This window comes from Dinoponera quadriceps, unplaced genomic scaffold, assembly GCF_001313825.1.
Source record: "Dinoponera quadriceps isolate SergipeBrazil2010 unplaced genomic scaffold, ASM131382v1 scaffold316, whole genome shotgun sequence".
In the NCBI taxonomy this organism is placed as follows: Eukaryota; Metazoa; Arthropoda; class Insecta; order Hymenoptera; family Formicidae; genus Dinoponera; species Dinoponera quadriceps.
In genome coordinates, this window is record NW_014554530.1 from 1517098 (window position 1) to 1543301 (window position 26204).

The 26204-nt window shown below is 32.4% G+C and overlaps 1 protein-coding gene across 1 annotated transcript in view; it reads left to right on the plus strand.

Annotated features, from left to right (window-relative positions):
- LOC106751905 (limulus clotting factor C-like) overlaps positions 1 to 26134 on the plus strand; it is a 27382-nt gene extending 1248 nt beyond the window's left edge. Inside the window, exons 2-8 of the mRNA XM_014633160.1 lie at positions 102 to 153; positions 10557 to 10946; positions 13337 to 13770; positions 13936 to 14154; positions 24721 to 25019; positions 25088 to 25424; positions 25640 to 26134. Of these exons, the coding sequence (XP_014488646.1) occupies positions 102 to 153; positions 10557 to 10946; positions 13337 to 13770; positions 13936 to 14154; positions 24721 to 25019; positions 25088 to 25424; positions 25640 to 25881 (1973 nt within the window). The 3' untranslated portion in view covers positions 25882 to 26134. The remainder of the gene's footprint in view (positions 1 to 101; positions 154 to 10556; positions 10947 to 13336; positions 13771 to 13935; positions 14155 to 24720; positions 25020 to 25087; positions 25425 to 25639) is intronic.
- The last annotated feature ends 70 nt before the right edge of the window (positions 26135 to 26204 follow it).

Here is a 26204-nt window from a genome sequence, read left to right on the forward strand (position 1 = left end):
GGGGGGGGGGGGGGGGGGGGAGAGAGAAAGAGAGAGATGAAAAATGTAAAGGAACGGAAATACTAAATTATTTGTGTACAACAACTTTTTATGCTTTGCAGATTCCATCAATTCTGGATATGCACAATCAGGCGCAGTTAATCCTGGCTGTGGGTGAGTATGCAAATCATGGAGCTAAGAATCTATGGACGAAGCGTTAAATGAACTTGTAAGCAAGGAGGTTATAAAATTTGCGGTAAGGGGAGTGAGAATGTTTTCCTTTTTTATTTGATTATCGTCTCTTTTTACAAGTGGACACATCGGCTTCAGCCGATTGGTCACAAATTTAACCGGTAATATTCGAGGTTTACGTGGGATACAGTTTATACACAGCGTAACAATTTCTTAAAGACGCTGAAAAAATTGCATTTTCAGTTTTTGACAATTGAACGTCGTTTTATTGAGTTTTAATTCGAAAATAAAGAATATACAATATATCTAGTCTTTCGGGAATCATCGGGTACGCGGCGGAGACACCTGACGGTGTCTTATTGTAAAGAGAGACAATATTACACCTCTTACCGCGGATTTCCCACCCAATCTGTCTTGTGCTCCGTTCATAGATTCTTAGATTGATGTTTCAAATAAGCGTAATATGTAATCAGTGTTGTCGGAAGGAAATAAATTTCAGTATCAGAAAATTGAGCACCAAAAAATATACTAGATTCCGTTAAAATGTACGAAATATTTGCATTCTGTTCATGTATATGAGTGGCATTTATTTATAGTATGTATAACATATACTATAGATAAATACGCGGATATGCGTGAAACGCACCTTTACATTTGCTAATTTTATTTGCATTCTATTGCATTTCTACACTATTTACAAAACTATAATCATTTTTAATACGTTCATTCGAGATTAATGGCATTTTTAATTTGCAGACTCGACTTGGGTAGAGTTTTATGTCGTTTTCGATATGTTGACTCGACTCGGGCAGCGTTCCAATAATCTTTGTAATATTACAATCTATAATTTAAGTTACATATACTATAGTTTGCAATACTGCAGCAATTATCGGAACGCTACCCGAGTCGGATCAAGCCAGCAAATCGAAAATGCCACTAGATAAATAGAGAAACGATATTGAGGGAAATCATCTGATTGGCTAGTTAAATCATGTGTTTCAGTGCCATACTATTCCTATCTACGGGTAAATTATCGTCACAATTTGTCAAATAACTTTTCTGCCAATTTCCGGTATTTACCTTAGATGATTTTAGATTCATCTAGATGAAGATAAGATAAAAATCTGAAAATGCATTTTAGATGAGATGAAGATGATTTTGCTTTTGATTTATCTAGATGAGAGATAAGTAGCGCTACATATTTAGATAATTTTTTAGATATTGTTTTCATGAGAGACTTTATAAAAATTTATAATAAAAATTAACAGATCATAAAATTGTACAACGGTTAAGTAATTCGTTAATCGCTCTAAATTTAAAGATTTAACAAAAAAAGATCAATAATCATTAATTGTTCATTCACAGTCGACAATTTGATTCGGACTTAAAGTGAATTGATCAATTGAAACAAAGGGTCTGTTTTTTTTTAATAGCACTACTGAATTGGTGCAATAAGTTAGATTGAGAATATATTTTGTCAATTATATTTTCGTCTTGCTCTAACTTATTGCGTTTCAGCAGTAGTTCAGCAGTATAGCTAAAAAGAACAAACCACGTTGTTATATGCGGAGAAATAAGATGGTGGCTTTCGATACATTACACCTATCGATCGCACCTTGTCGCTTCTCTATTTATTTAAAGCTCTAGACTCGAGCAACGTTCCACTAATTACTACATTATGCTAACTATAGTATATGTAACTTAAATTATAGATTGCAATGTACTGCAAAGATTATTGGGATATTTGGAACGCTGCCAGAGTCGAATCAAGTCGACAAATAAAAGACGCTATAATATGCGAAAGTATGGAAGATTATGTCACATGCGGAAATGAGCAATATAAATAGAATAATATATATATATATAAAATATAAACAGAACAATCGACAATCTAGTATTATTCTAGTTACCTTACTCGTTGCATGTGAAATAGGAGGATTAATGGCTTCTGCCTATAGGACGCGGCATCGCTTGCCGCGCGGCGGGAATTCGTGCAGTGCCTAATAAACTTCTAATTCTCACCAAAAACCGCATGTTGATTGGCCGCCGCACGAATTTTCGTTGTGCGATAAGCGTTGCTGCATTCTATGGGCAGAAGCCATTAGTAATCACCTAAAGTCTGGAATGAGGGCTCTATAATGAGAATTTAAACTCTGAGCCTTAAGAAATTGACCAATCACAATAGATTATTCTTCTATAATTCGATTGTGATTGATCAATTTCTTAAGGCTTAGGGCTTAGGTCATCTTCTTCATTCATGCTATATCGTATATAAAGGGTGAGTCAGTTAAAGTGTGACAAATGTATATATCAGAAACAAAGCATTTTACAGAACAATGTTTCATATAAAAGTTGTTTAATTTCGAGGGATGCATAAAACGGTATCATTGGTTTTACCTTTGATAGTCCTTTGAAGGTCACATGAATGTCACCTTCAATTTCTTAAATAGAAGCTCTTACTTTTTATTGCACATTTTTGTAGCTTATCTCGAGAGCTTTTCAAAACACTATAAAAAATATTATTACACGAAGAACATTTCAAGTTATACGACTAGTTGTGGTAGGTAGTAGTCAATTGTAACGTGATCAATTGAGATCTTTCCGTAGGATCCAGCACAAAAACAAACACTATAGATTTACACAATTATATAGAAATGATCCCAAGCAGCACGTAAACGTTCGAGGAACGTTCGCTTTACGTTCACTTGGCTTGGTAAGTTTAATTTAAAAAATATATTAATTGCTGAAAGATAATACTATATTTTTTAAATAATTTGTTATAAATAGACGTAATCAAACTTCAAGATGTATATATTTTAATTAAAAAATGGAATTGTAACAGAGCAGCATAATTATGATACTGCGACATTTTTGCTACGTAAGATATATATTAAAAGTTCTAAAACGTATATTTTTCGAACGCTCCCACTTTGTTTGAAGATAACCAAACCAAGTGAACGTAAAGCGAACATTCCTCGAAAGTTTACCTGCTGCTTGGGAATTTGAATATTTGCTAAGACGTTAAGCTTATTTTAGCTAGCTTAACTGATTCTTAATATTAGGTACATTCCACGTAGCGTCCGCAACGATATTAGATTATTCTTGTTTCTGTATAACATCCAATAAGGATAGAACAATGCTTAGCATCGGTGCAAGTGCTAAGCGGAACATACTCATTGGAAGATGAAAGGATTATGGGTAAGATCCATTTAGCGTTACAGCAACCATAAATCTTATACTCTAGCGTGAATTTGTGAACATTTTCTAATATAAAAGTATACAGGAACGTTTACTTTTCACAAATATACGCTAGGAGAAAAGATTTATTATTAACCATTTGATGAAGCAATTAATACCAAATATATCAACTCTATTCTATTAATACCAATTTTATGCATTATATTACCAATATATTAAATGTATTATATTTGGTACAAATGTACCATATCTGGCAATACTATGTAATTCACTTTGACATTTTGTGGATGAGTGCGTTATGCGGGAGCATATTTCTCAAACGCAGTTTTAGTTTTGGTATTATATACGTCGTACGATTTATAGTAAGTAAATGTAGTTTGTTGGATAGATTTGGGCGATATAATATCGATACATAACGAGATAGGATTTTCCCCCAGAAAAATAAAGTTTTTTTCCACAAATTTTGGGGGAAAGCCCTATTTTTCTAGGAAAAATCCTTATTTCCTTATGTATCGATATTGTATCGCCCAACTCTATTGTCGGATATGCCAACTGGTGATTAGATGGAAAATTTCTAGAAAAAAAGTTTAGAGAAATTTTAAATTCTTTATGTAACAGCCAATTGACACATCCGGCCACATCCGACAATGTTTGTCGTACGACGTATGTGCATTACCAGCCTTAGGCTGTCTTGTCGAGTGTGCCGATTGACTTCAGGATAGAAAATTTCTAAGATATGTAGAAAAAATGTTAAGGGTAGTAGAAATTCTCTATCCGACAGCCAATCTGCACGTCCGACAATATCGTATACATGTAACATTAGCCTTTGGCTAAATTTGTTTTGCACACTTTCGTGCTGAAAGCGTTGTAAACGTTGTAAAGCTATATACAATGGAAATCATAAACAACCGAATCGAAAATATCAGAAGCAATAGGTTTCGAGTGGGCTCCATTAGCTCACATAAGTGATTGGCTAATTTAATATAAAATGTTCTAATGGTTTCTGGTGATCCAGCGGAAAGATTTTAGGCATCAACTGTTGTGAGTGGATGTGTGCTATTGCACCCTGCGCTAACGAGACATTCCCTAAATTTCCAACCTACTGGAAACTGTATATACTGTGCATATGCTTACTGTAAGCTAACCCACGTATCAATGTATCGATTTCCGATAAATTTCCGATAGGTTGGAAATTTATTGCCTGTGTTATTCCTTGTTTCTGTTATCTGTAGTTTTCATTGTGCATAAGCCTTTACATGCTGATGGAGGTAGAACGATGCTTTCAATATAAAAGCGTGTAAAACGAGTCTTTATATTTAAAGGGCATTCTACAATGTATCGCAAACGTAGCGTCGCCAGTCGCGAAGGATGGGAACTACGAGTATAAAGTGTTATTTTGGGTTGCAATAAGATGTTTCGATCTCCAATTTTTATCGCTAATGATTTCTGCTCACAGGACACGTAAATGTTTGCCGCGCGGCAAGAAGTGACGCGGCAGCCAATAAACTTTTAGTTTTCAAGGAAAGACGGCAAGTTGATTGGCTATCGCGCGGCAAGCGTTGCCACGTCTTGTGAGCAGAAGCCATAAGGAGTTAAAAGTTGGACAACTCTCCTCTAGCAACTGCGATTGTCTGTTGCAATCGAAAATATATTTTGTAACTAATAGTTGCCATCCTTCGTCACTGGCGATAGAGCATTGTAGAATGTCCTTAACTATCATTAAACTTCACAATACAAAAACTCAAGGACTATATTCTGTAAGTACCGATCTACAGTAGGTGTAGTAAGCTTTAAGTCGTAAGAAATTGACCAATCATTATTGGTTTTTCTTCTATAATTTGACTGTGATTGGTTAATTTCTTACGGCTTAAAGCTTACTACACCTGTAGATCCGGACTAACCGTCTACCAATAACTGCCGGCTGGGGAATGTGTTGTTGCACGTGTATAACATATAGCAAAAGAATTGCGTAACAATATTTACCTATGGATGTATAAATATTTGAATCGTAGACATAATATATCTAGACTAAACGTTTACCTTTATTTGAGGAATGGAGGTCGAGGTGCACGTAGAAAAAGATAGACTCCGTTTTGTGTCTCCTGCGTTTCGCCTCGCACGCGCAATTTATGGCCGGTATTCATAATCGGATCTTATATTTAAGGTCATCTTAAAGTTACGTTCGGGGGGAATCCCACATCGTACTGTGTTTTTGTATTTTCGGTAGGAAAATAGTGGGGATACCGTGTGCCTTCGTGTGTCAAGGGTTTCCGAATGTTCTAGTGTGACTTCTAATGAGTAACGATGATGGAGGAGTGCCATGTATAATATATTAAAAAAAAATATTGTTTCAGATCTATGCAAGTCTTATTTTCAGTATACCGGGTGTTTCAGACCACCCATTCACCTCATTTAAAAACGAAGGAAATGGTTATTTAAACCTAATAGTTCCGACTTTTCCCATCTGCGATACCACACCAGAATTGCTAATTTGGCTACAGTTTTATCGCGTCGATAATACTAATACCAATGGTATAACGTTATACTATATAATTATAACGTCACATATAATAATTGAATCTATAGTAATATTTTATCTCACATGAATCGGTGCGATGTTACCAGATATTTGATAATCGACGTTGTTAAATGTTAGATGCGAGATTGAAGTGTACAGGCTCTTCTAAGCTAAATCTCTATCGCTGACCGCTTTTTATCGTGCGTTCACGCTCATTTTTCCCGCTTTTGTTATTTTATGAAATACGCATAAAAAGAATTATTAAAAGACGAATTGAGTCGTAATTGCATTTTTATATTTATGGATGCAAATAGCATGTTATAATGAATATTTTATATCCCAGACAACACAACAATCTAAGATCAAGACATAAAATGTCTTAAAGATGTCTTACAAAATAAGTAAGATATTTTACAGGCATATTTAAGACGTCTTTAAAATGCCGTGTACCTTGATTTTACACTTACGTTGTCTGAGATTTTATTAGCATGAAAATAAATGTGATAACCTAGAGAGCGCTGGAATATTCTGTGAATATTCAAGGAATATTCGTTACGAATATTTGTATATTTATAGAATGTACTAAAACAATGTTATATGTTCATAGTGGCGTTCTGATATTCACTCCCAAGAAAAAAAATCATATATAAAATTTGCCATATATGACTATATATTATATAATTGTATATGTCCACTACTTATAGGCAAGAAATAAACGCTTACTTGAACATTTCATCGATGCAAGACAATAATCGACTGCTCGATTCCCTGTCTCGTCTTCTAATTCGCATTTAAAAATTTATTTATTCTTCTGTCTTTTCACTCACAAAGTAATTAAAGAATTACTATTTTATTTAAAAAAAGGAAAAAAACAAAAAACAGAACACGAAGAGTCAAATCCTATTCACTGACCGTCTTTTTGCGTAGACCGCTTCTATGAGGCGTTCGCGTTCAACTTTTTCCCATTTTTATCGTCTTTGTTTTTATGAAATAAGGCAAAAATAAAAGATTTGTTAAAAGACGTATTAAGCCATAATTATGTTTTTATATTTGTGGATGTAAATAGCATGTGATAATGAACCTTTCATATCTTATTACGAAGAAAATAAAATGTGCCAACCCAGATGTAGCACGGGAATATTCTATGAATATTCATTACGAATATTTGTATATTCATACTGTTTTCATAATTTTCATTGTATGTTCTTAGTATATTCAAATGACACTGCTATAAATGTTCTATGAATATTCATGGATAGCATCGAATGTTGTAAAATGTGTGGAAAGGTTCTGAGACTAAAAACATGAAAGCACACGCGACACACGCAGACCTCAGTTTCTGATTAAGTATGTCATAATATATAGTTATACGTTAACATGAATAAAGGTGAAGCGATATGATTTCGAGTTCGGGCTTGCCAGCAGTTTTTCTCCTCCACTACGCATGTAGAGATGCTCCGTTTATCCGAGTGATACGTACACTGTACGTGTCAGACGAATGTGAGGACGTCTCTACATATAGCGGAGAGGGAAACGCTGGCAAACTCGAGCTCGAAATCGCATCACTGATGCACATTTTAAACTCGCATTTAACATTTGACAACATCGATTGTCAAACATCTGGCAACATTGCACCGGGCTATGAGAGATGCAATGCATATGTATATTAAAATGCATATGTATATTAAGTAGCTCTAAGGATAACTACGTTCCGTTTTGATTAGGTTATTCTAAACGCTTTGTTACCTTCGGAACTACGTATATTCGGTTGTTTCTTATTCTCGCCATTATTAAAGACCACATTAGACGTCAACTCTGACTTTCTGCAGCGAGATAGCCGAGCCTTAACTCATATCATAGCCATAGCCATGTCCTGTTCGAACGAAGAAGCATATGATATGACATTAATTTTGGGTGAATGTCGCGGTGCATTCGCTACAGCTGAAAGATTGTAGCGAGAGCGTTTTCCTGATCGGACTCTTCATTCGAGTGACGTTTTTTCACGTTTGACTAACCTAATCAGAACCGAAAGTGTCGTTCAGCCTCAACATAACAAAGATTGACAGATCCGCCATTCAATTCCTAGCAAAGACAGCACGTAAAATCCATGTTATCGCCATATGGATTAGCGACGTAGAATTCATATAGATATTCGAGTGGACATCCAGTCATAAACGGTAATCGAATCCACGTGGATTCGATCATTGGTGTGACGCGGATTTCACATGAAAATTACGTGAACTATGAAGACATCCACATAATATCTATGTATATTCGTTTTACTATATTGCAAAGTTTTATGTTGAAAATATTAACAATAAAAGAAATTACATGGTATTTATTCGTATTCCTTTTTTCTTTTTACATATTCTTATGTCTTAAGCCGGCGACATACAGTGTAGAAATACTGCGTTCTGATTGTGCATTTCCAAAAATGGGTGACAATCAAAAAGCAGTATTTCCATCCAGCAAACAATCCAGCACGAAAACAAGCATCGTGTGCCGCTGACTTTATATATTAAATCATTAGGTTTATACGAGGTCTGTTCAAAAAGTTTCGCGAATTTTGTGTTTTTTCAAAAATTATTTATTTATTCATGATTATCTATTTTGTCTCCTTCAAAGTAATCCCCATCAGATATTATACACTTGTGCCAACGTTTTTTCCAATCCTCGAAGCACTTCAAAAAATCATTTTTTGTGATCTTGTTCAGCTCCTCCTTCGATGCCGTCTTTATCTCCTCAATCGTAGCGTAGCGTCGTCCTTTCATGTGCCTCTTCAGTTTCGGGAACAAGAAAAAGTCACAGGGGGCCAGGTCTGGGGAATACGGTGGCTGCGGCATCATTAGTGTGTTGTTTTTGGCCAAAAATTCGCGCACAAGCAACGATGTGTGAGCAGGGGCGTTGGTACGAATTTCGCGGCGACCCGTCTCATGCCCAAATCATTAGTAAAAATCGAATGGCACGAGCCAATCGATATGTTTAGGTCCTCAGCAACTTCTCTAACGGTGATTCGACGATTGGCCAATACTATTTTCTTCACTTCATCAATGTTTTCGTCTGTTGTTGACGTGCTCGGGCGTCCGGCACGCTCTTCGTCGTTCACATCTTCTCGGCCCTCTGAGAACATTTTGTACCACCGATAAACGTTGCTTCGGTCCAAGGTAGCTTCACCATATGCCACAGTCAACATTCGTCCGCGTCCGCGCACTTAATTTTGTTTTTCACACAAAATTTGATACAGATTCTTTGATCCATTTTTTGGAACAGGCAAAAATCGAAGACGAGCCAAAACACGTCCAAGCAAAACAGCTGTCAAAGATAAACTGAATATTCAAAATTGCCGAGCTTGTCGGCATAAGTGAAGGACATGAGTACCAATATAACGCCACAAAAAAATCGAAAATCGAATATACGTAACCCGCGGAAATTCAAAATTCGTGATATTTTTTGAACAGATCTCGTATATCGTAGTGCAAATGTATGTTCAATCATAAATTGTTAGTAAATTCAAAATAATAACCAAATAATAATCGAAACTTATAATAAAAATGTCATATATATAGAATAGTATTTTTGGCGTTGTGGACAGTTTCACAAACTTTAAATTTTAGTTTTCTCAGAAAGGTTGAGTTGTAAACATTTTGATATTTTGAGAAAACTCAATTTATAAGTTTATGAAGTTGGTTCGGAAGCCAAAAATAGTCATATATAACTTATGATAGTTCGCAGTGAACATACAACGTTTGTGCTATGACTAAGCTATCGATATAAGAGATTTGTTTTTCGAAGAACTTCTAAATTAGTGTAATAAGTTGAAACGAATGTACCTTCTTTACACTTTCGCTACACTAGTGTGTACTAGTTCAATAGTTCCTCGAAAAAAAAAACAGACTTTAAATTGTCCCAATCTATAACAAAAAAACTTCATTTGTGGTTTAAAAAATTTGAACAAGATATCTTAACTTGGTTCGAAATTGCAAAATACCATTTAACTTATGAGATGACCCGATATATACATATGAGATACAACATCGATATATTAACTATCGATATATAAACATAAGAAATAAAAATATTATTATAATTTAAAAAATATATAAATTTGTAGCGGATTTCAAAAAAGAAAAAAGAACAATAACAATTGTCAACATTATAATAAAAAAAAAAGCAAGGAAACATTTTTAAGACTCTTGCTCTTTTGTCAAGGAAGTCCTGTTTGATGACGTCAAAAGTGAGAAGTCGCATGCTAAAAATGTTTGCAGTATACATGACAATAAAAAAATATTCTCATATAACTATATGCAATTGATTCAGCTCTTTTGTAAAATACTCCGACAACTTTTGTTAATTGCTTGTTAACAGGCTCTGTCGGATTTTTGGCAGCAGTTTGGCAATATAATCTAATAGGACAGATCCTATTTTAGATTTATTACCTTTCTGCTAATTTCAATCAAAAATTTGTAACAGACCGACTACTTGAAATCTGATTGCGCACTTTTGGCTATTTAGGTAACTTCGCGATTTTCGAAAAATGTCCCCTTTTTTAAATAAATATGTCTTATTTCGTTCTATTTTCCGCTTATCTAAATATTTTTATCTTTTTACTTTAATATAATTTGTCAAAGTCAAGCAAATAAACACGAGATTGTTTTGATTGTTTAAATAGGCTAGAGATGTTTCAATGTCACGACGGAGAATGTATAGCAGGTGAATTATTATGCGATGGTAAAGCAAACTGTAAAGATCAATCCGACGAGACAGTGACCGAGTGCACAAAAATGGAGATTCTATGTCCTGATTATGCCTTTCGGTGTAAATATGGTGCATGTGTAAACGGCGATGCCGTTTGTAATGGCATCAAGGATTGCATCGATAATAGCGACGAAACGCTGCCCCAATGCACGACAGGCATAAATAATCAAACAAATATACAATGTAAAACAAATGAATTTATGTGTGACAATGGAGAATGCATTCGCAATATTTACGTATGTGATGGAATACCCCAGTGTACAGATGAATCCGACGAAGTATCTGCAAGATGTGGATCGGTTGCGTAAGTAATTTTGCTTTTTCATACGTTTAAAATGTGAAGTAGAAATTAGAAAAATGTAAAACATAAATTTTGTTTAATAACTTTATACAATTTTAATATATATAAATTTTGATAATTATTCAGAAAACTAGTGCCACCTCCGATGAGTTTGACTTTGGCATATATTGTCAAGGACATGAATAATATTCAAAAGATGTTATGCGGCGCTTATTGTTCATTAAAAAGTTTTAACAAAAGAGGTTTGGAAAAGTACCAGTTAAAATTATTTGCTATGTATGTAAGTGTTTGATATATTATGTGAATGTATTTTTACACACACGTATGTGTATATGTTGTATGTATCGCTGTGAATGTTAGCAGTGTAATGGATTGAATTAGGTTAGATTAACTAACGAGGACGTGTGCGTAATAATACATATAACATATATACATACATATGTGTGCGTAAAAATACATTCACATAATATATCAAACAATTACACACATAGCAAATAATTTTAACTGGTACATTCTCCAAACTTCTTTTGTTAATAATTTTTTTATGAACAATGAATGCCGTATAAAATCTTTTGAATATTATTCAGGGCCATGCCCTTGACAACATACGTCGGGGTCATGTTAATCGGAGGCGGTACTAGTTTTCTGAATATTTACTAAAATTTTTTTAACGCCAATATGGACAAGAACATAGCTGCTTTCGTTTTGATATTTTTTCTATACTCTTCTAATTTACGAAGTGCTTCGACATTACTTGGTTTTTCTTTAGTTAAAATAAAAACAGTAATTAAGACAACACAGGACGTTCATCGGACGTCCAAGTTCGGTTTTTATTTAATCGGTCGAAATCATGTTATAGTCTAAATTAAAATAAGGGATATGTATTTTTGTATATATACCCAATCAGTCTTTTAGGTGGTGAAACACCCTTTGAGAGTACTTTTGAAAAAAAAATCGATATTTTTCTTTCGGAGCACGTTTCGTGAAAAAAACAGATAGAAAAAAAACTTCCTCAACGAAAATGTAATAATTTAAAGAGTACTTTGGCATAATGGCGCTCTCAGTTTTTTTTTTCAAAAATGTTTTAATGTTTAACATATCCCAAACACTAACCATATTTTATGCCAAATCTAACTAAATATAATAATATTATTTTCCGATATACGGACTTTTCGAAAGATAGATGGCAACATCTCTATGTACTCGTGACGCTATCCATAACCGCCTATTCCGCTCGATAAATGTGCGCAACCCGTTCTTTCTAAATTTCCTCACAGTAAGAGATGATTAATAGTAAAATGTGGAATATGTAATCATGAAACATTTCAATATATAACAATAATAATAATAATTGATTTATGCACAACAATAATCACGTCTATTCTCGCATTTTTTTCTTTATGAAAAAGTGTATATACGGTCTCTGGAAACATTTTATTTATAAAAAATTTGTGTCTATTTTTATAGTGCATGACGTAACTATTACGACAAAAGCGCGAATTGCAAAATCAATTATGTCTATTAACATGTATTTCCCACTTGATTTATTGGCTGTGTTCGAATATTCATTGCAAGTATTGAAAATCAATGGAATATGTAAAAAAAACTATTTTCAGCATTAACAGTTAATTTAAGACACAGCCATTAATGCATATATTAATGTTGCATTTATATACCGCTTACAACATAATTTGAAAATAATACATTTTGACATATGTGATGATATGAACTAAATGTGAATATTAGAATATTTTGTCGACGAAAAACGTTTTATACATCAATAGATATCAATATATACATTATTGAAACTTGCTGTTAATATTCTTATTGTGAGGTTTTTTTCTTCGTTATTAAAGTGTAATAAATGTGTAAGAAGTAAGTAAATGTAAAAAGAATATTCTCGTGATTATACATTATATGATTTTGTATCCTGATTACTGGTCTGAATCGGAAATGTATGACGGAAAGCTACATTAGGGTAAAACGGGATAATGACGATCACATAAGCAGACAATCTCATAAAGCTGGTAAAAAATGTCGAATACAGAATCTGCTTAATGCAATAGATATCTACAGGTTTATTATACCTATATATATAATATAAACTGGTACACAAATTTTATAAAAATATATACTAGGAGGACAAATTGAAAAAGCAAAAAAATGAGATTTGATCGGAATTACTTTGACTTTAGGATAATGACGATCAACGATTTTTATAGTGTATAAAATCAAAGGAGACACACATTTCACTAAAAATCGAATATATTTATTAAAGAAGAGATATGATAAAATTATATTTAATTAATATTTTAATAAAAATGTTAATTTATTTTGTAGCTCGTATGTCATTGATAATACAAATAATATAAGGAACATCAATTTGTTCGCAGTTGTTCATCAGCGGCTTTCCGTTGCGCTTATGGAGCTTGTATTGACGGCGATAAACGATGTAACCAAATAAATGATTGTGCCGATGGATCCGACGAGGATGTAAGATTGTGTGGTGGAACCAAATGGCCATCACCGTTCACAACAGTAACGACACCAATAATAAAACCGACAGAACGAACAACTTCGCTTCCTCCTGTAACACCAAGCGCAAGATTTTGTAAAACGCCTTCGCAGCCACCAAATGGTCATTGGAAACTACATCGATCGCATATCGATTGTATGCGTGATCAGGATTGTGATATTCCAGAAGGAATGGAATTGCAGTCAGGATCTTATCTCGTCTACTCTTGTAATCAGGGTTATGAAATAAAAGGTCCTACCTTTGTTAGCTGTAGTCTCGAAGGAAAATGGCTCAATATACCAACTTGTGCAGGTATTTAAATAATTATTTATTTTAAGGAGTATTTACTTGCGAATATTTAAAAAGAAGTAATTATTTAGAAACGTAGATTTACAATTTCTAGATATGAAATATTTTAATGTAGCAATTACTATCGAAATTTTGCTCGTGTACATGACATATTTAAAATGTTGATAGAAATACGCTGTGAAGCTTTAAGTACGGCATCGGTTGAGGCTAGATGTATACACAACGGCAATTGGGTGTCATGCGAATCTCCGGTTTCGCCAAGAACAACAGCGACGTTGGCTTGCCGAAACAGTTATCGGCGTGAAAGTTTACTTTCAAGACAAAGAGATCGTGTAACCTGTAATGAGAACGGTCAATGGGAACCAGAGCCTATACAATGCGTTCCAGGTCCGCTATTGATAAATATATATCTTAACGATAATCAATTCGTATTACAAACAACTGTAAATAGAAATAAGTCTACATTGATTGAAATTTTAAATGATAGAATCATTTTGCATACTTAAATCCTTAAAATTTAAATAATTCGGAAAAAAGTTGAAAAAACAAGAACACATGCAGGAAGATCCATCAGTATATTAACGGAAAACCTTTGGACACGATGGTCTTAAGCAACGCTGCAGTTGAAAATTTGAGAGGTCTTGAATTCTTTTTTAAAATAAAGAGTCGTTTCCTGTGTTTTTCGATGTGCTGAATTCAAATCCGAACACAGAATTTTCATATAACATCAGAATTTCGGGATATTCTAAAGATGAAAGCGCGAAAAACGCTCTTTTTTGAGGTTTTTGAGTTGAGATAACAATGAAGCGACATACGTGAATTCTACTAACAAGATTATATTCAGCATGTAAAAATCGATTGAAAACTATATTTTTTCTGGAGAAGGGAAATATTTTTTATATGCAGAAACAAATAACTTTATCTAATGTCACATTTTGGTTTTCGTTAGGATCCGCCATATTAGATTTGAATATTTCTAATTTTTAACTTTGGATTTGTGATCAGCAACCCCAAAAACTTTAGGGTACCATATTTTACGAAAATCAATCCAATACATTTGAAATATTTGATGTATCTGCCGAAAACGTGATCACATTAGGTCAAGTTATTTGTTTCTGTGAATAAAAAAATATTTTTCCCTCTTCACGAAGATATATGATTTTCGAGATTTTTTCATGCTGAAACGATCCTGTCGGTAGAATTATTTCGCTTCGTTTTATTTTTACTTCAACTCAAAAACCTTAAAAAATGGCGTTTTTTCGCTTTGAGGTTAGGATATTTCAAAATCCTGAGGTGATAGGCAAATTCTGCGACCAGATGTAAACTCAGCGCACAGATAAACATAAGGAATGACTTATTTCATTAAAAAAGGCCATTGTATACCAGTGTTATTGGTCTTTACTAGATCCTTAAATTTAAACCAATTATGTTGACGAATTACTAAATCATTGCACAACCGTTGTATTCGCTGAATGCAACCAAGGATGGTGCTTTAGAGTTTTTGTACAAAGATTATCGGAACTGTTTCCGACATAATAATAAACGCGTAAGTCGTAGTCGGAAGTCAACGCACAAGAATTTACGTAAACGTATGTCGCAACTGTCTCAGAAGGCTGTTCTACAATACGGCGTATGTCGCTATCGGAAGGTAACCGAATGGTCTAATGAGAAAATTTATTTTTCGAAAACGAGTTGAACCGTCGGCCACGTTTCGACATCCGACAGCAACATACGACGTATTATAGAACAGGATATCGATCATAGGAATATTCGGACTGTCTATCAATTTGAAATCCGAAGGAACAGGAGATCTTGATAGGTATATAACGAATAGTCATCTATGCCGTTATATATAATATCGGCAGCGGCGGATTCGTTGAAAATTTTCGCTTTCGATGGCAACGGAATCGTCGAATAAAAATTTACCGGCAGTGGCGGCGAACGGCAGCATTAGTACAATTTTTTTATTAATTAAAAAAAGTTAAATTTCAAAATATTAAAATAGTTTTTCATATATCGAATAAAAAATGGACTTATGTTTAATTTTTTTATTAAAGAAATTATGAATATAATCGATATAAAATTTTACAGATTTTTTTCAATAACAGAAACAGAAAATTTTTTAATTTTTAGGTCGGTATTCATAGTCAAATCTTATATTTAAGACTTAAGTCTTAAGTTCATTTTCAGATGTTTCGTAATGAAATAAGCCGTACAATATCTGAAGGTGAACTTAAGACGATCATATAGCTGTAGTCCGATTCACACTTACAAAGCTGAAAGTGTCATTTTATCTTTCTTTAGCATATAATGAAGACAATAAAGATAGAATGATACTTACAACGCTGTAAGCATAGATCGAATCACAGCCAATATAAAACCTGACTATGAATATCGGCTATGATAACTTTAAAGTAAAATATTAATTTTGTTCTGAATTATTAGTGATGGTGCAAAAGGTAATTTTATTTCAATATACTACAGTTACGAGTTATTTTGATCTAACATCAAATACTAAAAGTTACTGCCAGTTACAAAATTATATTTGATATAATTGTCTTTCAACATATGAAGTTTCTATTTCCGAATAATGAACAAAATAATTGATAAAAAACGTTTAAAAATAACTAAACATCATTTATGTTCATCATTTTGTCCATTTCAACCAGTTGAAATCCTAATTACTTCTGATTAAAGCTAAATTTATCATTATTTCTGTTATCTTTTGGAATATATAAACTTAAAAAAAATATATCGATTGGTTAATCAATTTCCTTACTGTTTAAGGGCCGTCACACATAAAGCGGCATAGTTGCATATGCGTCTCATAAAACTGTCTGGATAAATGAACATTTAACATAAAGTAATTATATTGATTTGCAGCATAAAGTAATTATATTGATTTGCAGAAAAACTATTTTAATATTTTGAAATTTAACTTTTTGCTGCAAACCAAGCATACTCATTGGTCGAAACGGTCTTAGGGCCCTTACACACAAACGCATATATATAATATAATTATAGCTATTATGCATATGCAGCTGTACCATGTCATATATCTTATGTTATGCATAGCAGCTATGCTATACATACACATTTTGTGTGTGAAGGCCCTTATATTATATATATGCAACTAAGTCAATTTATGTGCAATAGTCCTAATATCCATATCAGATTGTAGATTAAGATTGAGATTGGATTGAAATTTGGCCAATCACAGCAATAAAATTAAATTTGAGTTAGTAAATGCGCAAAACGTGTGCGTGTGTGTGTACGCGCGCGAATAATCCATAGATTAATTTCAGTTTATTAGATTGTTTATTAGATTACAGATGAAATGGTCGTTTTTGAATTTTGAATTTAAACCTTTATTCGGCACACTTTGTACAGAGTGTCCCATTTTAAAGTTTCCACTAGATTATCTCTTTAGGAAAGTATTTAAGAAAAAAATATTTTCAACAAAAATTGTATGATTTCAAGAGGAACATAAGATGATGGGAACGATTTGACCTTTGATAATCTTTTGAAGGTCACATAAAGGTCATTTTGAATTATTTAAATGAAACCTTCTACTTTTTATTGCATATTATTCTTATAGCTTACCTCGAGAACTTTTCAAAACACTATAAGAAAGTATATTTTCATTAAGTACTTTTCGAATTATAAAGCTTGAAAGTTGCAGTACCGCCGGCATTAACACTACCTAAAACACACAGCAAAGACGGTTTGGAGTCAGCAAATATTACGGGAGTGACGAATCGTGGGGCTCTTATATCTATGTTGAGTAATGCTAATGTTGACGGTACTGCAATTTCCAAACCTTATAACTCGAAAAATACTTGACGAAAAAAATATTTAGTTATAATGTTCTGAAAAGTTCTTGATATAAGCTACAAGAATATGGAATGAAAAATAGGGAATTCCATTTAAGAAATTGAAGGTAACCTTCACGTGAATTTCAAACAACAATTCAAAGTCGTATCGTTCCCACCATCTTATCTCTCCCTCTCGAAACCATACAACTTTTGTTCAAAACATTTTTTTTCTTAAACACTTTCCTAAAGGGATAATCTAGTAAAAACTTTAAAACGGGACACTATGTATACATCCTGTCAATCGAAATAGTCTCCATCTACCTCAATATACTTCCCCCAATATAATACAAACTCATCAATGTCTTTCACGTAGAAATTGGAAGAGTGAGATGCAAGAAATTCGTCGAATGCACTTTTCACATTACTTTTTATTTGGAATACTTTTTCACTTAAAAGCTACCCAGATGATTAAACAAATGGTGATCTGTTGGAAAAGGTCAAGAGAATAAGAAGGGTGAGGGAGAACTTTGCATTTGTATTCTGCTAATTTTATTTAGTTTAATATATCACGTCTGTTTAATAATGCCGGCTATTCAATATGCGTTTTTCCATCACAACATAAATTTCATGGTAGTATTTGTCAGCATTTAAAGTTTTACCCTTTTTCAAATACGAAAAATGCACAATATCCTTAGCAGACTACCATATAGACACTAAAATCTTATATAGATGAAGGCTTGGTTTCGGCATGGTGTTTTGGAGTTTCATCAGTATCTAACCATAGCGCAGAACGTGAAGCTTGTCATAAAAAATCTACTTTTCATCATACGTTACTATTCGATTCAATATTCCTTCATTATTGTGTCGGGAAAGCAAAGAAGAGCTGATTTCCATGCAGCGAAGTTTGTCTTTATCAGTCAGTTTATATGGCACACAAGCTTTTTCCCTTTCCCATGGTTGTCAGGTGTCAGGAAATACTCGAATAGCGAACGCTGATGCTGTGTACAATATTTCGAATTGATAAACGCGAGTCTGCTGTCAAGTATATCTTTCAAAACATTGTCATCAACCACTGACAGCATATGGCCGCGAGGCAAATTGTCGAGATTTGTATCACTACCGAAATTTTTCGAACTAACGTCTAAAAGTTCGATCACTTACAGAACTTTTCCAAAAGTAGTGTTTATGTTTCGCGTTACCTCGGTCGCACTATGACCAAGTTTGAATTTGTACAAGAATATTATCCGCATTTCCTTACTTTCAATGTCGAAGAAACAGCGACTTTCAATTATGTCAACAATGTGATAAAAGTAAGGTTGTGCGTACGAATTCACGTGTGAGCAACAAGCTTTATATATACTGGAATAGCCATAGAGGATTTGGAATAATCAAAACAGGTCTAAAGGATAGATTTGGTTGGGATGCTGTCTTTGTCAGAAATTCACTGATTGATACCAGTGTTATACCACAGCTAGAAATTGATCCAAATATATCACGTGTACTCTGTGTATATATTGTGAATAGAAAGAAATAATTGTATTATAATAAATAACAGGAAATAAAATAATTGGGAAAAAGACTATTAATATTTATTGCATAATTTCCAGTAATATTGTTTCTCGAAAAACATGTATTAATAGAGTCGAATATATCATTCCACAGTTTGCAAATCTTTAAAGAAACAAAATTCTTTATATATACAGGGTGTATAAAAAATACCGGAACTCTAGAATATTTCAGAAAATAACGAACAAAAAAGAAAGTTTAAATACGAAATTTGCAGGCTTTAAAGAAAAGCATCTGATGATGAGTTTAGCCTCAATGTAGAGGTCAAATTTAGAGATAATTTCAAGATCAACTTGATATTTTTACACGGGAACCCTTATTTTTGATTCCAGAAATGAAAAAAGCAGGAAATTCTATGTTCAGATATCACATCATGGGATCAAATTGACCCATAGGGGTCATTTTGAGGTCAAATCAATTTTTTAATAATAATTCTTTAGAAAAGCAGTTTAAAAGAAAATATTAATACGAAATTAGCAGAGTTTAAAAAGGAGAATCTGATAATGACTTTAACCTCAGTATAGGAATCAAATTTAAAAGATGTTTTAAAGTTAACTTGAAATTTTTTAATGGGAATCTTGATTTTTAACTCGTCTAAGAAATCCACTTTGTTCATGGGAGCCAATGACGGGTTGTCCATCTGAAAGTGCCGATTACTGTAGAATGTGCGTATGATAATACGCAACAGACAGATTACACCTCGAAATCACCTCTAGGGATCAGTGTATCCCTATAACATTTAACCATATTCGATCGTAAAATTTTCTGTTCTATTCATTTCTGGAGTTAAAAATCAGAGTTCCCAATTTCAAAATTTCAAGTTGACTGAAATAATTTCTAAATTTGACCCTTACACTGTGGCCATCAGATCATCATCAGATGCCCCTTTTTAAACCCTGCTAATTTTGTATTAACGTTTTCTTTAAAACTGCTTTCCTGAAGAATTATTATTGAAAAATTAATTTGACTTCGAAATGACTCCTAATTAATCAGTCAATTTGACTCCATGACATGATAGCATGTCTGAACGTAAAATTTTCTGTTCTTTTCATTTAAGAGTTAAAAACTGGGGGATTAAAAATTCAAATTCAAATTAAAAAATTTCAAATTGACCTTAAAATGACCTCTAAATTTGACCTCTACGCTGAGGCCAATGTCATCATCAGATGCTCTTCTTTAAAGCAAATTTAAACAAAAAAGCCTGCAAATTTTGTATTTAAACTTTCTTTTTTATTCGTTATTTTTCAAGATATTCTGCGATTGCGGTACTTTTTATACAGCCTGTATTTCAAATACGTAAAAAAATTGTGTTTTTTATTCACATTAATAATTAATAATTAATTAATTAATAATAATAAACATTAATAATAAAATAAGAGTAATAAAAAGAAAAGAAAAAGGAAGAAGGAAAATGGGAAAAAACACAGGTTCCGGCAGTATCGAACCTTGATCTAGTTAGTAGTCAAGTATCCTAGGTTTTCTGCTGCCAATATTTTCCGTAATATATGCTTGATATATGCTTGATATATGCTTGATATATGCTTTCTACCTGTATTTCCACTGTATTTCCACTGCTTTCTCAATATTTAATCGCTGTAAATTCAATAATCCTCAATATTAAATTTCTGTAAGGGTATATTTCATCACTTCTGCGCTATTAAATATTAGTATTTAAGTATTCATATTAATGATATATTAATGATAAGGTAGTATTTAATCACTAAGTATTTAAATATTTAGGATCACTGCGAGCTTTATAATTTAATTATTACTAATTACTAACAATATTGTTTGAAGTATTCAAGATAAATAATTAATCATTAGCTTAACAGTAATACATTTTTGTGAAAGTTAGAACTTGACTAGAAATATTTTATGTTGCCAAGCAACGTGCATTGAACCTAGTGCATTTCTGTGATACTGCGTAAGTTCCATTTAATGTTATATTTAATAATGTTGTTATTACTGAATATATTATTAATAATGAAATATGGGCTTTTTAATTTATTTATTACTTTCACTATTCAATTACTTATCAATGTCACTTAATTATGCATATATCCAATAATCCCAATCCTAAGCTAAATACATATATGTAGGAAACATTTAAATATATTTGCTTCAGATGCAAAATACCGAGATGTTTAGCAAAAAAATTTTTCCAATTCATGGTAGAAACATTTTAAAATATGTTATTTTCCACTGAAAGATTCACAAGGATGTGCCAAGGATGTGCCAATTGGTATCCAACATAAAAAAAGAAAATCGGACATCAAATAAATATTTGGTATTATGTCAAATATAATTATTTGAACATAATTATTTTTTCATACAGAGAATCACTTATATTAATATTTGTCAGCAAGTGTTTTTTTGTAAATGATAATTATTTTCAATTTATAAGTACATTTTACTCCTGATATGAAGAAGAATAATCGTCTTGATAACCTATTAAAATTAAAAAGAAATGCGGCGCCAACTTTATTTAGAGATACAAGTAATTATTATTTTTTATGTTTTTTTATTTGAGCTCTTAAATTTCTTCTTATAAATGAAATTCATGTATTGTATTGGAACAAAAGTTCGTAGCGTTTTTCAATAGATGGTGTTTGAATACGTGAATTCATTTCACGCGTGGCTGAAACATTTGATATATATACATATTCTGAAAGGTTACATTTCAATGCGTCTTTCTCTGCAATTTATGTATGAATTTGTAAAGTTTAAGTATATTTATGTTGAAAGTGAAGTTCTGTATCTAGTTCCTTTGTAATCAACTCATGGAACCCCTCTATACAAGCTACTCTAAAATCAAGAGAGATACACGAATCTAAATTTTCGCTTTCAGGCAATTTAAAATGTTTCTTGGTCCTATTTCAAATTTATATACAAATCTGAGTTGACTTACTAATTTATACATATTTGCAGAGCTCCTTTGAATGCTAATGTAGAGTAATATTTATTCTAGAATATGTAACATTCACACAAATCTTGTTAAGCCTATTCTTGATAAGTCTATTCTTGTCTCATTATACTAAATAGTAGTAGCAACTAATAACTAAAGCTAAAATAATATTAGTAGCAGCAACAATATCAAATATTTCACATAAAACAGTATAAAAATACCACAATTTATTACCGCAAGGCACAAAGTTTCCAATCCAAAAAACCAAAAGTTAAAAAAAATTTATCATTTTAGTACCTGACATTTAAATACTTGCTTCTTACTTCCTCCTCTGTTACAAGTGGTGGTCTGTTCGAAAATCTTTTTATATAATAATCAAAAGTCTTCATTCTATCATTAATTTCACGAATTACAAAGTGTTTCTCCTTGAATATTAAGTGATATAACAAATAGCCCATTCCATATCATACACAACCTTCTGCCATCTTATGTAATAAAGAGTCTGAAGCAAAATTTTCATAAACATGAAATCCTTCAACTTCATTCTAAATTGAAAATGCATTTAAACCAAAGTTGGATAGATCGTTATGAATACCATTCACGTACAAGTACTTTTATGTCCTTCTCAAATTTTCTTTTCGTATGAAGTAACTTTTTTCACAATCTTCCTTTGGTATAGTGCAAAAGCGAAAATAAGCATTAAAACCCATTGAATAACCTAATATTGAGTCCAAGATTATCCCCAGTTAATAAACCAAGAATAAAATATACTTTTTGGTCACCCTGTGTCAGATGTAAAACAATACCACACTTCTGAAGTTGATTTCATCTACTAATATGCAAAACATAGCTGCATTTTTAAAATGGGCTCTATCAAATGCATGGAATAATAAAATAACAAAAATTTCATCCAATGTGGAACATTATTCTAATGGAATACATGGAATAATAATAATATAAGTCTATCTTTTGAATTGCTTTATGATTCCCCAAAGGATTATTCACTTCAAAATCATCGTAATAAACGATAAGAAAGAAAACAATTTTACCAAAAAAATAATCAGTTTTCTTTTTTCTCCATAATTTACCCTGAACAAAGTTGGACAATACAGCTCTTCTTGCATTAGATTTATCACGTAATTATAAACGGTGCCAAACACGTCTAGAAGACTAAAGAAAGCTTTCAAAAGTTTTTATCCTACATTTTGATATTTTATTTATGAACGTCCAAACATATTTATTAATTAATTAAAACTCAATATAAGACAACTATCAATTAATTAAATATAAGAGAACACAAAATAAGATTATTTCTAATTTATAAGAAGAAAAATGTTTTTAATTATACATTAGGAACTTAAATTATAATTATGTTTACGTAAATTATAATTATATATGTTGTAAATTATAATTATAATTATGTATAACTATAATTCTCGTAAATTATAAATTTAAATTATAAACTTATAATTAATAAAATTATTGTTAACTTAGAATTTAAACAAACTTAATTATTTGTTAACTGCAAATAATCATTCATCAATATTGCGATAGGTGGTACACGCTCATTCCCATTAAATTTTAAATTGATAAATAGCTTGCTGAAGAAAAAGTCATGGCTAGCTACTTTGAAAGGGATACGACGTATACAATGCATGAAGCACATATCTATTGCACGTAAAGAGCTTTTTACCTTATATGGAAAGTTGTCGATGTAAACGTAGGATTCGGTTATGCCTGCTATATTTGATAACAATTTGCTATAATGATAACAGGGAACGACTGAAGTTACTTTTTAGTAGCAAAAAATTTCTGCCTTACGCGTCCCACTTGTACTTCCAAGTCTCGTAAAGCCCAAAAAAGGAAATTTATATAATTTTGACACAAATATTTTTAGGAGTATTTTTCACACCGTTTTTTCTTGCGCTCTTAGGCTAGGTCTACAGTAGAATTTTAAGCCTTAAGAAATTGATCAATCTGTGAATACCGGCCATAGTCAGATCTTATATTTAAGACCGTCTTAAATATAAGATCCGGATATGAATACCAGGTAGAGGCTTAATTATGGCCATCTTAAGTTTATCTTCAGATGCAGTAACCGATAAAATGGGCCGTACAATATCGTAAACGATGTCGAAAGCGATGTCGTTTCATGGTCAAGAGAGGCACTTTCGGAAAATGTTCGAAAATGTTTCGGACAAAAGTTTCATAATATTTTACGTAGAACTCGAATCTGTTTTAAAATATACCTCGTGCCATTAAAAAAATGAACTTCCGGCTTAGATAGCCCACTTCCGGTTGGAACCGTAAGTTGAAAATATCGCTATCCGATAGTGCATGGCTGATTTACTTATTAGAATTTTTAAGGTTTTTATTAAAAACCACCTCCCTCCGATATAAAAGGGGTGAACGAATGCTCTTAGACACCCTGTCTATAAAATCCGACTACGACTACGTTTACACAGCAACGTTAATTCGGTTTAGTAATTACCGTAATTAGCGAACTCTTGCATTTAATTGGAATGTATTTTTAGATCTAAAAGGATATACCAATCAGAATGAATGCCGACCTATGTAATCATAATTGAGCAATAGAACAGATACAGTGTGAATTCTCCAATGTGGAAGGTCGCACCGTGACCTTTTTAATCGAAATCTATGTTGTAGTTTGCGGTATACTACCCCCTGATGTTATACCGCTCATTGTAAATGGCGTACGGCCCAATATCACGGAATTCCCATGGCATGCTTCTATGTATCTTGAAACACAAAACGGCACTAAGGAATATTTCTGCGGTGCTTCCATTATTCAAGAGAATCTTCTGATAACAGCAGCTCATTGTGTATACGACGAGGTTACTAAGAAAATTATAAGAAACCCTAAACTGATACATATATTAACGGGCAATGTTTTTCGCGATTTCGATTTTCCCTGGCACGATCAACGACTTGTCAGAAAGGGTCAGGTTTGTAAACATAACTAATATGAAACATACAATTGTCAATTCTGATGTCTTATACCTGTTTTTTGCAGGTGAAGAATATTTACATTTCATGCAATTATTTAGGGCTCATAGGAAATTATGTATCGGATATCGCAATATTGGAACTTGTTGAACCATTTGTATTGTCCACCTGGCTGGTCCCTATATGTATAGATCCTTTTTCATATGGCGATAGAGTTGTATTGGAAGCAGGTGTTTATGGGAAAGTGGCGGGGTTTGGCAGAACAGCAATGAGCGAATCCAGTGCAATATTACAAGCTTTAACAGTGCCATATGTTCCGTATAACCAATGCAAGTCCGCAAGTCAAAATTCAGAAAAACAAAAATATATCACTATCGACAAGTTTTGCGCAGGCTATACAAATGGTCAGTTAATTATGTATAATTAGTATTTAGTTAATCATATATAATTATTAATCAAATTATTATAATAGTCAAATAATGCTGATAGTGTGATTTTCATAGAAATATAAAAAAAGATTGAAGAGAGTATTTTTTAAATTAAATCTCTATATAATATAATAATATAACTGTGAAATTGGAATAGAATTTGTTTAGTAAATGAACATCATATGTTTCAGGTTCATCTGTTTGTAATGGTGATAGTGGCGGAGGACTAGTTTTTAAAACCGGAGAATTGTGGTACCTGCGAGGTGTTGTTAGTGTTGCTCTTAATACAATAGAGCAAGGTGCATCTACTTATTGTGATAATAACGTGTACTCCTTATATACACGAATATCCAGTCATGTTAGTTGGATAGAAGATGTAATTGAGAGATTAGGCCAAAAAGGACAATATCCGTTATGTCCGGATAAATTTTGAATACTACAATATGTTTCATATATTGATTTTCTATTTTTCCAATAAGATTGCCTATTATTTCTATAATTCATATATCGTTATCATATACACATTAATGCAGCAACTATCGAATTAAAAAATAAACGTTAATCTTTTACAGAAACATACATTGTTAATAATTTCTTATAAATATTTCTTATAAAAAAATAACTGGTTGTACAAAGTTACAAGTACAATTTTGTTACATGGAACATAATTAATGTGTCTTTACTTATGTAAATAAAGATAATTATATAGAATAATTTTTATTTTATTAAATATAAAGAATAAATACAAAAGAAATA